This window comes from Balaenoptera ricei, chromosome 7, assembly GCF_028023285.1.
Source record: "Balaenoptera ricei isolate mBalRic1 chromosome 7, mBalRic1.hap2, whole genome shotgun sequence".
Taxonomy (NCBI): Eukaryota; Metazoa; Chordata; class Mammalia; order Artiodactyla; family Balaenopteridae; genus Balaenoptera; species Balaenoptera ricei.
In genome coordinates this window covers 77,490,703-77,508,396 of record NC_082645.1, presented here as the reverse complement: position 1 = coordinate 77,508,396, position 17,694 = coordinate 77,490,703, and the positions used below count along the sequence as shown (strand labels likewise).

The window sequence follows — 17,694 nt, the reverse complement described above, 5'->3', positions numbered from 1 at the left end:
TCATTTACAGACAGTTCTGGGTGTACTCTGATGATTTTGCAAATATGTTCCTATAAAAGGGTTTCATCTTCAAGAAATACATGGAAAAGACTCTGACAAGTACAGGTTTCTGGTAACGGACTGTACTGCTGAACTGAATGAATAAGCATTTTCAGAACTCTAATGAAAAACTGATGAACTCATAAAAGTGCTAACAAAAGATCAAGATGAAAAAAAAAAATTAATTACATGGGACTGAGTGAACTGATGAGGATGAGTATAATTTTTGTGACTTTCTGTCTGAATTTAAAAAAAAAAAAAAAATTCCACAAGGACTCAGAGGCAAAGAATATACAAATCAATTTTCACTGCAAAGTAAAGGAGCTGTTACAGTGGAGGATTACTGGACTGAATGTCAATACTATGACATAGTATGAGTGTGTTTCATGTTTGGTAATTGCAATCATTGTTGCTTTTGTTGTGGTCATCCATGTACAATGCTTGGTGTCAGTCGATTTATCTCTTGTAAAAATAAAATACAGTGTGTGTGTGTGTGAAAAAAAAAAAAAAAAAAACACTAGTGCTTAGGAAATCTATTGGAGGCAGAAGCAGTCAAGGGTAGCCTAGGGTTAGGGTTAGGCTTAGGGTTAGGGTTAGGGTACGGCTTAGGGTACGGGTTCGGGGAGGGGTTCGGGTCCGGCGTAGGGTATGGGTTAGGGTTAGGGTTAGGGTTAGTGTTAGAGTTAGGGCTCGGTTTAGGGTACGGGTTAGGATTAGGGTACGTGTTAGGGTTAGGGTAGGGGTTAGGGTTAGGGTACGCGTTAGGCTTAGGGTAGTTATTAAACCTATCCCACTCTCTAGATACCCCTTAGCACGTAAAGGAATATTATTTGGGGGTCGAGCCATGGAGAAGAGTTTAGACACTAGGATAAGATAAGGAACACACCCATTATAAAGAAATCACATTAGGATTCTCTTTTTAAGCTGTTCCTTAAAACACTAGTGCTTAGGAAATCTTTTGGAGGCAGAAGCAGTCAAGGGTAGCCTAGGGTTAGGGTTAGGCTTAGGGTTAGACTTAGGGTACGGCTTAGGGTACGGGTTCGGGGAGGTGTTCGGGTACGGCATATGGTATGGGTTAGGGTTAGGGTTAGGGTTAGTGTTAGGGTTAGGGCTCGGTTTAGGGTACGGGTTAGGATTAGGGTACGTGTTAGGGTTAGGGTAGGGGTTAGGGTTAGGGTACGCGTTAGGGTTAGGGTAGTTATAAAAAAAAAAAATAAAGAAGCATATTTGTACTTCTAATAAAAAAAAAAAAAACACTATCTTGATAATTAAAAAAAAAAAAAAATAATAATAATAATAATAAAATAACCACATATCAAAACTTTGGGAATAATGCTAATTCAATACATAGTGAGAATTTATGGCCTTCACTCCTTACATGAGAAAAGACGAACAGCTGAACATTAATGAACTCAGGACGAAATATAAGTTAGAACAATAAAATAAACTGTAACAAAGTAGACGTAAACACAAACACAGCACAACTAAAAATATCAATTAAGCCAAAAGTGCTTCCTCAAAAAGAAGCTGGAAAGCTTTTCTGTAAAAGGTCAGATAGTAAATATTTTAGGCTTTATAGGCCAGTCTGTGTTACAACTACCCAATGCTACATCGTAGCTCAAAAGTAGCCACAGATAATACATAAACAAATAGGCATGGCTGTATTCCAATAAAAGTTTATGTGCAAGATCAGGAAGTGGGCTAGATTTTGCTCACAGGCTCTAGTTTGCAGATCCCTGAAAAGATTAATATAGTTGACAAACCTCTGGCAAGACTGATCAGGGAAAAAGAGACAAATGTACAAACAATATTAGGTCTTAAAAACAATAAACGACTTTATGCCAATATGTTTGAAAACTTAGATGAAATGGACAAATTCTCAGAAAAATATGACTTATCAAAAGTGACTCAAGAAGAAAGACTACCCTAATAGTCCTATAATCCACTTTTTTAAATGATCAAAAGGAAATGTCCAACATTTCTTTTCAAGTATTAGATGTTGAAATTGATACACTCAAGCTGAGAGTTCGGAATTCAGCATCATAACTCACTAGTAATAGGTTCAGGTCTAAGAGGTTCCCGGATTTGGCATTCCCCCTCTCTCAGAACTAAGACTGTTGGGCTTCTCTGAAACACTCAGCCTTGCCTTCTCAACACTACAGTGGTAACTGACCTAAACTTGGCATCACCATGTATTCTATGGGCCTAGGTCCTTATGTTAGTAACCCGCTTAGCACTCCAGTTCCTGTAGCATTTCCACTAGGTCTACAACTGACCCACTAACTCCACGTTCTCCTCTTCTTCCCCTTCCTATCTTTGAGTTCCAGAGCTCTTCGGCTGGAAGTTGCTATCTGCTGACAAATATTCTATTGATATAATGCCGACTGGTCTATGTGCTTTTATTTCTGAATATTACAAGCCCCTACATTCTCCACGGCCTTGCTATTCTCAACTTTCAGTTTCTCTCTCTTTATCCATTCATTGCTTTAAGATTTGATGCATACTGCTTACCTAGTTTACCATATACTCTGCCAACACACCTTTGGACAGATGGAACTCTGCCTGCCTGGACTTCCTTCTAGTACTGCTTCTGGGTTTGTCCCTTAGCACCTGTCCCACACCAATAACTAGTGTGGTTCTAGGCCTCAGCCTCTCACACCATCTTCATGGTCTGACTACTATGACCAGGCCATACCTAGCCATGTCCTAAGACCATCACTGATTCTCTAGCTTAAAAACAGTGTGTATAACAATGATTCATTCTACAATTCTTTACTGTAAAATGTAAAGAATTATACAATATATTTACAATGTATACTTGGAAACAAGTATAAAAATGCATATGAGAATAAGAATTTTATATGCTTGTGAGTTGAAAAAATTTTTTCAGGTATAGGTAACTTCCTGATTTTCATCTGCTCGTGACCTACTTATATGTCTTGAAAGAGAGTGTTCAGTGTTTATATGAAGAAAAATCTCAGAAATACTACCAAAAGTGAATTAAGAGTAAGTCACACATTTCCTTATTTAGCAATTGAGGACAAATTAGTAACATTCTTTAATCTTAGGAATTTAGAAAAACTCAAAAATCTTTCTCTCATTGTAGATAGTCAAATGAAAAAATGTGAAGTTATCATAAATGTACCTAAAAGGTACACTTGACAGTACCTTCTTTCTTTTAATTCCCTCGGGATTTTGTGATTTCCACCAAACTCTTGAATGGTTACTAGTTTGAAGAAAGTGTCCTGATTCATAAACTTCTATCCTAAACTATATTATTAGACCAGACTCACATACTTGAGTTACAAATAATAAGCGGTCTAAGTTAAGCTTCACAAGCCACACTTTCCAAAACCCCCAACCCCACATCTCAGCCGCTGGCATTCATTTTGACTGTTCCCTTATTTTGGGAAACCCACAATGGTCTCATTACTTAAATACCACCTGTGCCTATTTATCCAAAGAAGCAAAGAGCCCTTTAGCAAAAGCGAAGTGTGAAATAGTTCATTTTGGATTTTTTTAAAGTAGGTTAGGATTTTTTAAGTGAGGTTGATAGGCTTTATTAAAGTCATCTCTTTAACATACTTTTGCTTTAATAAAAAGACAGGCCCTTGACTGTGTTTCATCTGCTCTGTTTTAAAAATTATATGAAAACTGGATTATAGCATGAACCTAAAACTGCCAACATGTTTTGCCCTTTGTTTCCTATTACTGACGACCTTATAGTAGATTTCTCTATTGGTTCATAGGTAATGAAAGTGTCAAAGTGTATCCAAATTATAATGCTACCTGTATTTTCTAGATCTACTCACAAGTTCTTGTGAGTCCATTATTGTATGGCAACAATATATAACAATTACAAAAGGACATGCCCAAAATAGATCAAATCACAGAATTCCCTGTGACTAATTTTGCTAACCACTTCTCTGATATTAAGCACCAGTATCCATTCATATCTAAAATAATTCATTTTAAAATATCAGATGGTGAAATTGCTGAAGACAAGATTAATATACAAAAATCGGCCAGTGATAGTAATTTTAAAAAGCAGGAAAAAATTTCATTTATGATTATACACCTTTATATCTTATATACTTGTATATATAAGCAAAATAAATATATGTTTATGATACAGACATTTAACATACATATATAATACACAGTATTTGACCTAACAAGAAATGTGCAAAACCTATGAATAAAGAACTAAGAAATTACTGAGGAATATAAAAGATCTAAGTAAACACATATACTATATTACTGTACGGGAGTTTTCATTACTGTAAATATATCATTTTTTTCCAAATTAATCTATACCTTTAAGGCATTTCTAATCAAAACACCAACAGAAATTTTGGGGAAATTTGACAAATGCATTAAAAATTTCATTTGGAAGGAGAAATGTGTAAGATTACCTAAAAAAACAGAAGCTGCAGAACAGTACTATAGAAAGGGCACTTGCCTGTCCATATATTAAAATACATTATTTAGCTACAGTAATTAAAGTAACTCTATACTGGTGAAGGAATAGAGAATTAGACAAATGAAATCACACAGGACAAGATCAATGAATATTACTATATAAAATTAAACTTCCACATGGCAACCAGTCTGAAAGGTCAAAGGACAAATGATAATCTGGTAAAATGTTTACAACATAAGACAAAAGGTTAATATCCTTAAAATATAAAAAGTTCTTACCAATATTTTAAAGGTTAGACAAAACAACCAAACAACTCTAACATTAAAACAAAGGATATGAATATAAAATTGGATGTCTGTTAAACATAAGAAAAGATACTCATCCTCACTAAGGAAAGTTAATTTGAGCAATGATAATTTTTTCATCTCTTAGACTGACAAAGATTAAAAATGATAAATGCAAGAGAGTGGAAAGATGGACACTTGCATACAACGATAGTGAAAATGTAAATTGCTGCAGCTTTTTTAGAAGGCAATTTAGCAGTATCTACTAAAATATTAAATCTACTTATTCTTTGATCCCATAATTTTACATGTTGGGACTCTATTCTATAGGAAAACATGCACAAGTCTGTAAAGATATATATGTGTAATGTTCACGTCCTACCATATATAAAATTTAAAAAATGGAAACAACTTAAGTGACATCAAAAAGTGAATGGCTAAGGTAAATAACAGCACATTCATATTGTGAAATATAATATAACCCATAAATGAATAAGGTAGCTCTATATGTAATCACTTAAAAAATATATCTAATAGTATACTGTACTTTGAGCATATTGTTAAGTTTAAAAAAAAGAATTTGGAGGAAGAGTGTACAAAATATGATCCCACATTTGTATATGTAAAGAAAAGAATCTGTTTACAGATTCAATTACTTCACATCCTTTTGTAATGATTGAATACTTTTTCAATAAATATATAATATTTTTTGTGTTAATGTATAAGTCTGGGGGGGAAAGATCTAATGTTTCTAACGTGAAATACTGCATTCAACTGAACATTTTTTTCAAGGAGAGTTTCTCTTTCTTCAAACGGATAAATGGCTATAAATTTTAGCTATGCAATCGTTTTTTAACTTTTGAAATGCATTTATTTTGCAAGCATTTATTGGGTACATTAGATTCTGAGGATATAAAAATGAATGAGACATTATCTCTGCCTTGAAGAATCCCAAAGTATACTGTGAGGGATAGACCAGTATATATGTAAGTACAATAAAATGTTGAAGTTACTGTGACAGAAGTGTATATTATACAGGGATAAAAATGGAAAGGAAAGGTCACTTGGGGGAAAACATATCAAAAAAGACTTAAGCTTATGCTTGAGTCTTAAGGTCTTAAAGATGCTTGAGTCTTAAATATGATGTGTTGGCCAGATAGACAAGAAAAAGGGAGTAAATGAGAAAGACATACGTATATGCATTCTTCTGCTTAAGCAAAGTATTTCTGGATAGAGTGCTACAAAAATAAAATGAGAATTTTTAATGCCAAATGTCAAACCAAAACAATATTCAAAGCTATAATAATTCTTCTAACATTCATCTAAAATAATTTTGTTTTCTATGCTAGCTGAAAATCACTTTAAGTTGTGGTTATTGTTTACAATTTGTTTTTTCTAAAAAAAGTCTACAAAAATGATTTTTGTTCTACTTAAAATCTCATTTTCTTTCTTAATTAAAAGACAAACTGCCTTGTACATGCAAAGACTATGCTTTCACTGCTTAAATTCTGATATTTTTCTAAAAGTCACCCTACACTGTAGTTCCAAAGCTCAACATGTTTGAATTCAACACAAAAATACCCTAACACACACAATAAATATGGTCTATTTTCACTAAAGAGTTACATTTTGCTAAACCTAAATGTCTTTAATACTGCTTTCAGGTAATGTATCTCCTTAGCTGCAAACTATTACCAAATTAATCTCTAAGAGACACGACACACCACATATGCACAAAGAACAATGTGGGCTCTTTACCTCATGAAGCGTGAGATGTTTCCCATCCTTTCTCTTGGAGTCAAATCTGCCATATATTGCACTATATTTTCGAATTTCCTCCTCTTTGTGTGGATCATCATCACTCATCTCAAAGATGTGACCAATCATTTTGGCCAACTTCTTGTTGGTTTTTAGCAGCTCTTTCACTTCGTTCAAGTCACTTTTCGGCAGCGTGGGGGCCATTCGTTCCACACACTCGGCTACAGAGAGCGCGGCAGCAGCATCCAGCACCTCGCTACTTTCTTTTGGGGAAGCTGGAGAGCCAAGGTCAGCTGGGGAGAGGCTGTGCTCACTCTCGGTGGCATGGTGGCCTTGCCAGAGTCGGGACTCACCGATACTCTGCAGCGCTAAGCTCCCCACCACGTCTGATTTCCCCTGTCCCAAGCTCTGCACACAGGTGGTGGCAGCACACTTGGGGATTTTTAAATGAGGTTCCCGGGCACTGCTGTTCCTTTCATAACTGCTGCAGGATATTCCCAGCCAGGTTGGTGATCCCTCTGGTAATTTATAGATGGGTATGCTACTGACAGGCAGGGACGTCAGCGGCTGATTGAAAAGGCCAGGGTTTGTAACCCAGTCTCTCAAAGCCTTCTGTAGCCTCCTAACATGAAGGGGCTTGCTAGCCATGCCCACGAGTGCCATGATTTCCAAGAATTCCTCTTCTCCAGCTTCACAGAGTTGCTGGACATCATCACCACCTTGTTGGATAAAGGCATCAAAATAAGAAAGCAGATTGGCTTTTTGTAATATTCTGTACAGCTGCAACTCCCCCAGGGTCCTGGGTAGGGCCGCGGCCATTACTGTGGATGGGCTTAACCTGCAAAAAGAAGAGGAAATACTCATCACACTTGCTCCAAACTTCTTAAGCCTATTTGTTAGACACTATAGGATTTAAGAGTTCAGTATGGGAAGAATAAAAACCAAGGAGCATTTTATTTGCATAGCAACTGACTGTTAAGGAAGCATTCTCTCTATGCATAAGTTATCTTATTTTACTCTCCTATCAACCTTAATGGTCAATATTCAGTAATAGTTTCCATTTTAAAGAAAAATATATAAAGGCTCAAAGAAGATAAGTAATTTGCCTGAGATCTCACAACTAGCTAAGCAGAAGTCTAGGGACTCAAACCAAGGCTCACAGGGCTCTATATCCCATATTTTTGACTATTCACTTTGCTGCTTCCATGGTGTGGACACAGAGGCAAAGTGAAGGATAATCAAATTCAGAAGGGGGTAAGAAGTATACTATGCTACCATGCGCTGAATACTCATTTTGTGTCACACTGTATGACAAACACTTTATGTCTAATCCTCACAACAGCCCTGTGAGATAGGTATAGTTAATTCCCATTTTATAAAAAAAAAAGTAGCAAGATTAGTCTGGCAGGCAGAGGATGAGAGAATTCAGTATGAACTGCAGTTGATAAGATAGAAGGTGGTATATTTAGGAACTGAGAAAAAAAGAGGCAGGAAAAATTCAGACAAGACTTGGTGATCACTTAGGTATAAGTGATGAAAGGAGAGGAAATGTCTAGAACTGCAACAGGCATTGGGGATACAGAAAATTAGGGATGATGGAATTCCCTTTCAAACACATGGCACTTGAACATGGCACAAGGTAGAATGCTTAAGTAGAACTGTCCTGTGTGCAAAATAACAGACTGGAGCCTAAGTGTGTCTCAGGGTTAGAGACAGAGGATGAAGCCAAGGAGGGTGGGAGATCCCTCCAAAGAAGCAGCAGAGAGCCTAAGACAGAGACAAGGAACTAATACTTTTAGAGCTCAAGCAAGGCAGAGAAGTCTGCCTTTAAAGAGACAGAACAAGACCCAGCAAAGCACTTCTTGACCTCTTAGCAGCCTTTAAAAGTTATTCACAGTTGCCTGGAGACCTTCCACCGACAAAGAGGAGTTGGCCAAGTACTTCCATTTAAGAGAAACAAACTTGTAATCAATGGACCCTTAGGATTAAAAGGACCCTATAGCCCTCTAAGGGCAAAAATTATAGTAGGCCAAAAGAATACATACACCAAAGGAAAGTGAAAGCTCCACTCTCAACTCGGAAAGTAAGGAGCAATTGTTAACTGGGAGATAAGACAAGCAGAGGAATATCAGGAACACCCCCTGAAGGCCAGATCACCAAATTTGGGACTTCTGCTTTATGCCATCAACCAGAATTCTACCCAAAATTCCAGTTTCAGTCATCCCATCCAAGGAGAATGCATTTCCCTACCACCCTAAGGACTGACTCCTGGGAAGCCCCCATCTCCTGGAACCTCTGTGTCATCCACAATCTGCTCTAATCAATTACTGACCTCCTCAAATTTTATGGTTCTTTATTTTATAAGGGCATTGCCAGGTGACCTGATGACTTCCCAAGATACATAAAAAAAGATTGAATCTGAGCCCACTAAACGTCTGCTGACAGCCAGGAAATCATGTGGGGTGCTTCTGAAAAAATATAATTTCCTAGGTCCTTGGGTTGCATCTCAGGAGACTCTCATGATTTGGCAAATTTGGCAAACTACACTAGAAGATCCCTATTTAGTACACTCTCTGGGCACCACGAACTCCTACAGGTTTTGAGACCACTGTCATGTTCATGCCACCTCAGTTCTCTGGAAAAAACATTCCTGCATCTTCTGAATCACCCACAGGAGGATCTACTTTGTCCTCCCACTCCAGGGGAGACTTTTTGGGAGAGAATCTATCATCCAGCTGGACACTAACCCACAAAAACAAGCTCTTGGGAGTTACAGACACAAGTTAAAGTCATACCAAATGGAAGGGTTTCTAGAAAGTGTCTGAGGTAGAGGAAAGGAAACCTACTTTCCCTTCATACACCTAATGCAATAGCTCCACAGGCTTTCAACTCAAGAGTATACACACAAAAAAATATCTATACACACATATAAATATATATGTATGCACATACACCCACAAAATCATTTTTATAAGAGGGCTGTAACCTTGCAAGATTTATGGTGTCATCCATGATCTCACCATATATACTCCCCCAAATTATGGAATAAAGTAAAAATTACATGAGAAAATCTAGAACAGAGTTCTTGAATCTTTTTATGAGCAATAAGAGAACAAAGAATATATGATGGACAAATGTAAAAGAGAAACTTAAGGAGAACTAAAAACCCAAACTTAGGTTTTATTCTTCTGAGATAAGGCAATGATTTTAGAAAATATTAATTTTCAACTTTTATCCTTTCTCATCTTTACCCAGAAAGAAAGGAAACCCCCTAGTTCCTAAGAGAAAGCCCTTATGTTCCGGTAAGAAAGTAGTTATGATTATAATATCCCCATAAGGACTGATAGGACCCAGTGTACATTTCCAAAGTCAAGACACCAGATGAAAGATAAATAAGTGAACTATTTAGACTCCCAGGAGGCTTTCTAAAGGCCCACACTTACTGCTGGGAAAGGAGTTTTCTCCCTAAGCTTTTTGCTTTAAGAGAATGTTTCAGTTTCCTACAAAGCCTGTTGGGATAATTTAAACAACCACCACTTCATACATTAACTTGATGTGATTTAAAAGAAAATTTTTATGAGATTTTCTGTTTTTACAAACTCTGTATCTATTCGTGCTTCGACATGCAAGTCAAATAAATCAAAAGAAAACTGCATCTCTCCAATCTGAAGTAAACATAAAAGGATACTAACACAACGCTATATAATATAGGAAGCTGCGAGTAGAGTAAATCTACTCAGCTGCAAACTCCAGTTACCTGGCCTGTTCAAGAGATGCTGGAACAACCATGCTGAGTGTGACCTTTTTATAAATCCCACAATTAAGAGAAACCAGTTACCCATTTTTTAACTGCATTCAAAAGCTAAACCAAGGGCCTATATACAGCAAACCTCCACTTGCACCAGCTTAAATGTTCCTCAGCCTGGTCAGTTCCAGAGGAAGAGGAATTAAACAATGGACTCATTTAAGGCCATTTGTTGTTGTTTGTTATTCAATGATCTATTTTAAATGGTAATGATTTGTTCCTGAACCTTTTAAAAACAAACTCACTTTGGCTCCTTATGGGGTAGGGTCAGTCATCTGCCAGATTTAAACTATGCTAAGTGAAATAAGGAGCTGGTTTGGCTCAGAAAACTTGACTGGTCAACTCCAGCTTTGTCCTCGAACCACAACACAGCACTTAATATGAATATGGGAAACAAAACTTCTCTGACTTTCTCCAAGCTGGGACGTGGGGATTTAGAGTAAGGCAGAGTCTTTAATGGTCACAAGGGAAAAGAAGAACCATTCCTTCAAACCTGTCCCAATCTGTTCCAAGAAGCTTCAGCCTGCCTTCTGTCCTGACTCCTCGATCAAAACTCTCAGAGTAACTCCTGAGTGATCACCAGCTTTTCTCTTTAACCTCTCTGCAGCTTGACATCACTCCTTGAAACGCTCTTCACCTGACTTTTTGCTATATTATGTTGCCTTCCCTTACTCTAATTCTAAGTGCAGGAATTCTCCAAAGTTTTATATTAGACCCCATTTCTACTGTCTTTCCATATTCTCCCATGATGATCTCGTCCACTCCCAGGCTTCAATATCACCTATAGCAGACTGACCTCCAAACTGCTATCTGTAGCTTGGACCAGTGGTTTGTGGAGTTCCTGCAAAGTGTTCTCAAATCCAAACATACACCAAGCACTGGCTCACACATATACATCTACTTTGCAAATAAAAGTAAATAAATACTTTGTGATTTAATACAAACTCATTTAAAAGTGTAACTGAATTCACAGTTGTTGCCATTATATCAACAAACACTAAACAGAATTAATGAGTACTTGCTTTTTTTTTTTAGTTTAAAAAGTGATCTTCATACCTGAAGAGTTTGAGAACCCAAACTGTTTTTCTGATAATTCAGCATTTCAACTACCATGTGGAGATTGTCAAACATCTCAAATTTGGTAAGTCCCAAAGCAAGTATGTTATCTCATTTTCCTCCCTTCTTCCAGATTCCCAAATCTACTCTTCCCAACGCTCATTTCTTTTAGTTGCACCACTACTCTTCCAGTTTCCTGGATTAATAAAAGTAGAGATTCCTTTTTTTTTTTCCTAATTTTTATTGAGGTATAGTTGATGTACAATATTATATAAGTTTCAGGTGTACAACATAATGATTCACAATTTTTAAAGGTCATATTCCATTTATAGTTATAAAATATTGGCTATATTTCCTGTGCTGTACAATATATCCTTGTAGCTTATTTATTTTATACATAGTAGTTTGTACCTCTTAATCCCCTTCCCCCTCCCCACTGGTAATCACTTGTTTGTTTTATATCTGTGAGTCTGTTTCTTTTTTGTCATATTCACTAGTTTTATTTTTTAGATTCCACATATAAGTGATATTATACAGTATTTTTCTCTGACTTATTTCACTTAGCAAAATATCCTCCAATTCCATCCATGTTGTTGCAAATAGCAGAATTTCATTCTTTTTTATGGCTGAGTAATATTCCATTGCATGTATATACCATATCTTCTTTATCCGTTCATGTTTTTGTTTTCCTCTTCCTTCCTCCAATCTACATGTCCTTAGGCCACATCACCACCCTTTTTCTTTCTCTGCCTCAAAAGCACCTAATTCTAATTTTCCCCTTGCTTCTTGCCCCAACTTTGAAAACAGCTACCTCACCTTCAATACATCCCATACTGCAATGCCAACTTTATCTTCCTAAAGTACAGGTGTGGCTCTTTACTCACCTATGCAAATCTCCCCACTTCATGGAGGAAAAAATCCAAACTACTCATATAGGCATCCCAGACCTGTCCAGCCTCCTCTGTGGTCCTTAACCTGCCCCTATGCTCGTGCCAAACACTGGACTTTCCTCAAATGGCTCTTCACAGAGAAACTGTTAAGAATCAGGATACAGACGAGTAAGCACACACTTAACCACTCTGATAAATGCTATGCCAAATGTTATCTTCAATACATAAGGAGCCATGGAACAGAGAAGCAGACTTACATGGTCCTGTAGAACAGGTTACCTTAGACTACAAGCTCCTTGATGGTAGGGTCTAGGTCTCATTCATCTTTTATCCCCCTCTACTCCCAGCAAAGCGTTCAAGGTAGAACAATATCTCTATAAAGGCTTCTGTTGAATGAAACCCAATGTTTGAGTCAGAATCTGATCAGCAACCTCCTTTTATATTCCAAAAGGAATAACCTCTGTGTAAATTAGGGTCCAATCTAACAAAAGCACATCCTGCTACTTTACCTACAATCTTTTTCATTCTCTCATCCTCGATACTTCCCCTTTTTTATAGCCTGTGTGGTGGATTCCCATAAGATGGCCGGATGCTCTCCATTTACAGGAACACACATGGTTGTGGCGACAACAGACATCATGTTAGCCCAGCCCCAACAGCAGCCTTTTAAGTCAATTTCAGGCATGAGAGATCCCAGGTCTCTTTCCTCTTGGTTTCGACGAATTAAAATGTTATCCCCTAATAAACCTCAATCCTATACATGATCATTAGACTCAAATGGATGCATGAACACTACACTTGAATCCTCCTCTTCGTGATACAGGAAATATATATGTATACACACACTTTTACGAAATCCATGCCATTCCAAAGAAGAGAGACTCTGCCAGGAGTGGGGAGAAACCAAGGGCAAAATCCTAGTAAAATCTGACTTATTTATGCAGAGGACTATAAATTCCTGCCTCCCAACACAGCCTGAAATTTTTACTTTAAAATTATCTAAGTTAACAGCAACCTCTTACAGACTTCTAAAAAAATGTGAAAAAAATTGGGAAGTGTTAGCTCATGAGTCACTTACAGATTAAGGTGAATTAGTTCCACCAGATTGTTTTCCTCTAACACCTAGATGAGATCCAGTACACGCTAAGGGAATGAAAGCTAGAGATGGGAAATGGCAAGGAAGGAGATAGGAAATCTGAGGCGAGTGACCGCGTTTAAAGCCTCGGAAGTATTGCCAAGGTTGGGAGAATGTAGCCTGAAGGTATAGGAGCCTGGGGAAAGGGTACAATGGGTACACTACAGGTTGAGACTGGAGAGGTTTATGACAAGCCAGAATTTGGCTTAGGGAAGGATAAGCCTTAAGCCTAGGAAGTGAATTCTTCTCATTTTTGTCCCAGTCCCAGAACTCAACTAAAATAATTAAATGTAGTTTAGTTACATCATGAGTTATTTAAGATATCAGGTCGACCCAGGTCCTCACTCCTGTGTATGTGTTTCAAGTACCAAACAATTTAACTAGGCATATTTATTAATAAGCATGTGGGGATATATCTTAAGTCAAGATATTTTTGGATCTTATTACTGTAATAGCTATGAATTAAACATACAGCTTCTAATGAATTAACAGTAATTTAGGAAACTTAAAATGTTCTCTCCTACTGATTTTTTCTGAATTCTGAATGAAGCTGGAAAAAATTTCTTATAAACCTCAAAATTTTAATTAAAGTTTCAATGCATAACCCTAAATTTATCAAAATTAGAAAAAAATCAGATTTATTTTGCAATTAAACAATAACTATGCATTAACTTAACTGTGATACCAACAGGTAAACACTAGTATTTCATATAATATGGCTGGAAATTCTTCAATCAACTAACAGTCAAGTTATTCAACAAACATTAAGTGCCATTTGAGCATGTAGTATGCACACAGGACATATAAATTTTATCATTTTTTTCCCAGAAATTTATCTTTAAAAATTATTAAATTAACATACTGTACAAGTTAAGGTGCAACTCTCTAAATACAATGTATTGAGAAATGACAAAACTATTTGAAAGCTTAATGGTATGTTTTAGCTGTGAGAATTCTGACAAGACGAGGATTGCTACTTTTCCCCCCAAAGTCAACTTCTCTAATTTCCCACTTGTTCCATTGTTAAGTTTAAGGGAGTATATTCTACTACTGCACTAGTTTTTGAAAATGTCAGATCAAAAAGGAAATTTGCATTTAATATAATAACTGTACTGTTCTTCATTCTACTAAAAAGAATGAACAAAGCAGTTAAAATAAAACTAAATCCAAAGCAAAGGGGCTAGGAACCTTGTATTATGCTTAAGTGGGCATTATTTATTCCTTATTATTTTTAATAAACTCCACATGAAATATGCATACACAAGATGATTATACGAGCAAGATCTTAACCTGTTCAAAACATATTAAAAAATGGTCATTTCCATGAAAGTAACATAAAATATATCATGCTTCTGTGGTATCCAGAATACAGCTTCACACTTAAAGGTAAATTGTACAAAGCTTTTATTTCCAATAATGCACATGAACAGCACCAACAAAAACAACTTGACTTAACATAATGGAATAGATGAACCCCAAGTCTTAGGACAGAGTCTAGATCAACAGACACAAAAACCTGACATACTTCTGTTTCCATGCAACCATCTTTTACTTTAAATTTTTAAAGTTCATGCAATAAATTCTTCAAAGGTCTCCCCCACTGTGTCATACATTATAATTTCTTCTTTCAAAGCAGCCACGGTACAAACACCCAAAATCTTTAATAATAAACCAATATGCTCTTAATATGTGATTAAAAGAAAATATCTAATACTTTAACTGATTCTCCAAATAGCAACAAGGAGAATGAAAATATATTAACTTTTCTACAGGGCCATGGATATTATTTACTAGTCATCAAAAAAGAAAATTTTTAAATTAATTTAGCGGAGATTATTCAATTTTATTAATAATTCTGAAACAAGATGTATTCACCAGATATATCAAATTATTTATTAGCTATATAAGTTCACTAAATTTCCTTGTATCAGCTATAGTATTCCTAAGGATTTCTGTCATGTTCATTACATCCACAATTAGCAGGAAGAATGAAATAAAAATCTACACTACCTCAATGTTTTTATTATTATTATTGATTTATTCACATATAATAGGAAATCACCAGAGCCAAGGAAAACGAAATTTTTCCAACACCAGGATGGCATATTAACTTTTGTGCAAGATGTTAAAAATAGTAAAATTAAAACAAGAAAGCTTCCAACGGTTCCTTAACATTTTCTTTCAAGACTTTCAATAACTAATACTCAAACAGGAATAAAGAAGTCTGACCTTGCCAGACATCTATAAACTCTCAAGAGAACACTTACATGCAAGGTAATACCTATAAAGACAACATATTTTTTACAACTTAATGAAAATATTAAATGTTTCAAATGCTGGAAAATGGAGGAAAAAAAGGATATCCCCTGAATCTAAGCCACTTTTACTGGCACTTAGATTAGACTAGAAGCAGCTCTTTAGGTCTTCTGGAAAATATCAGTCCCCACCCAAAATAGAGAAAGTAAATCCTCTGCATCCTTTCTCCCAATATGCCTTCTTAAAACCCACACATAAATCAGGACGTGTCATAATCCGGTATGTTTTAGAGGGGAAATTTTTCAAAAAAGTGAAAATCTAAGAAGGTATTTCATTGCGTGCGCACTTCTCTAACAAAACAGCCTAGCATTTCCTACGTGACTAATCTTTTTAAAATTCAGTTCCTATGCAATCTAATATTATCTATTAAAACTGCCAAAATATTTTTAAACAAGATCTGAGTATCTCCCTCTCAGCTCTGATCTTTGCACTCCTTAAGTTTGCAGACACGTCACTGGCAAACCAATTGGTAGTGACAGGTTACTCCAAATCAACTCTTTCGGAAGGAAATTTTAAATTGACATCTACCCCCAAATTCTCCATGCCTCCCGGATCTCACGTAGTGAGGAATTAAGTATACGCAAGTCAAGGATTCCTCCTGATCACCTGCTGCAAAACTTGGTCTGCGGAACCTATAAATGCAAATATATTCCAATTCAATTATCCTTTCCCCCAAGATCTTACAACAATTAGGCTCACTCGAAGTGTCGTTTCATATCTTGAGCCTTGTGAACCCTGACAATGCAGCCCATAAGCATTTGATTGCACTTGCAACGTTTCTCCATGAATAAGGTCACAGACTACCGCATCCAAAGCTTGTATGTCCCACATGTGTTTGCAAATTCCACACTCGGCCTTAACGAGCACGAGTCTCTCGCTTCCATCGCACCTCAGTGCCAAGTTTCTGTAAGCCACTTCCAAACAAAACTCTCCTTCCGCTTTCAAAAAGAAAACTACATTCCAAAGGAGAGGATACCCAGGACGAAAATTAAGGCTCTAAGTGCAACACTCTTACAAAGTAAACAAACCAACAAAAAGATTCTGCCCCTGCGGAAGGTGGCTGCAAAACTCTGGGGCCGGCGCGCGCACCCACCGCGCACAACACACCACGCAACCCACCACCGCTCCGCGCTCCGCGCCCCGCGCGACGGCCCCAGCCGGGTCAGGAGAATGGACGCTGCGCCCCCGGCTTTCTGGGAGGAGAATGCACAGGTCGGCCCCGCTGCCTTGCTCGCCCTCTTCTCGCTGCCCCTGCGCACCGAATTTCTCCGGGAATCGCCCACACGAGCCCGATGCCGCCCTCTCCTTCCGGCGGCGGCCGCGCGGGGCCAGCTGCCCTGGACGCCCGCCCCCCACCCAAGTGCCGGCGCGGCCCGGAGACTCCGCCGCTCCAAGTTCGCCCGCGGTCGCACGAGCTTGAACGCATCCCGCAGTTGGCGGACAGCGAGATGGTACGTACTCGGCCAGCGGCTGCAGCGGTCTTGGCGCGCTCTCCCCCAGGACGCCTCAGCAACTCCGAAGTGACGGCCCCCGGTTCTCTCTCCTCAGTCGGCTGCTGCGGCCGGGACGCCCCCGCTCCCATCGAGGGGGGAAGGAAAGGTGGTGGGCACTCTCTCCCTGCTCCCCCCCCCCCCAGCTCGGGCCCGCCGCTCCTTCCCGCCCGCCAGCCCCGACGGCGCTCGCTCGGCCGCGGTGGCGGTGGCAGCGGCTCCTCCCGGCGCGGACGGCGGCGGCACCTCCCCCGCCGCGTCCTCCCCCCTGCTGCCCGCCTCCCTTTCCCTCCCCGCGCGCGCTGCCCCTCCCCCTCCCCCGCCCGCCTCCGCCGCCTCTACCCCCACCCGCCCGCTGTCACATTGGGAGATTCCGCTCTTGCTACATTCGCCGCTCTAGCTCCCGCCCACGCGCGGCCGAGTGACGCAGATCCCGGCGTGGGCAGCGGCCGGGCGGGGGTGGGGGCGGCGGCCGCCGGGGCCCGGGCTCGGCCTAGG

The 17,694-nt window shown here is 38.6% G+C and overlaps 1 protein-coding gene and 1 long non-coding RNA gene across 8 annotated transcripts in view; one reads left to right on the top strand and one right to left on the bottom strand.

Annotated features, from left to right (window-relative positions):
- LOC132369101 (uncharacterized) overlaps nucleotides 1–13,019 on the top strand; it is a 275,268-nt gene extending 262,249 nt beyond the window's left edge. For all 6 annotated transcript variants that reach the window (XR_009504254.1, XR_009504255.1, XR_009504253.1 and 3 more), the window contains 2 exons: nucleotides 11,345–11,450; nucleotides 12,814–13,019. This is a non-coding gene — a long non-coding RNA (uncharacterized LOC132369101). The remainder of the gene's footprint in view (nucleotides 1–11,344; nucleotides 11,451–12,813) is intronic.
- Nucleotides 1–17,416, bottom strand: part of NAB1 (NGFI-A binding protein 1) — a 46,676-nt gene extending 29,260 nt beyond the window's left edge. Inside the window, exons 1-2 of one of the 2 annotated variants that reach the window (XM_059928377.1) lie at nucleotides 17,166–17,416; nucleotides 6,505–7,342 (exon numbers count right to left, since the gene is read on the bottom strand). In XM_059928377.1, the coding sequence (XP_059784360.1) occupies nucleotides 6,505–7,323 (819 nt within the window). In that variant the 5' untranslated portion in view covers nucleotides 7,324–7,342; nucleotides 17,166–17,416. The remainder of the gene's footprint in view (nucleotides 1–6,504; nucleotides 7,343–17,165) is intronic. The other variant, XM_059928376.1, reaches the window with a different exon arrangement.
- Nucleotides 17,417–17,694: the final 278 nt, after the last annotated feature.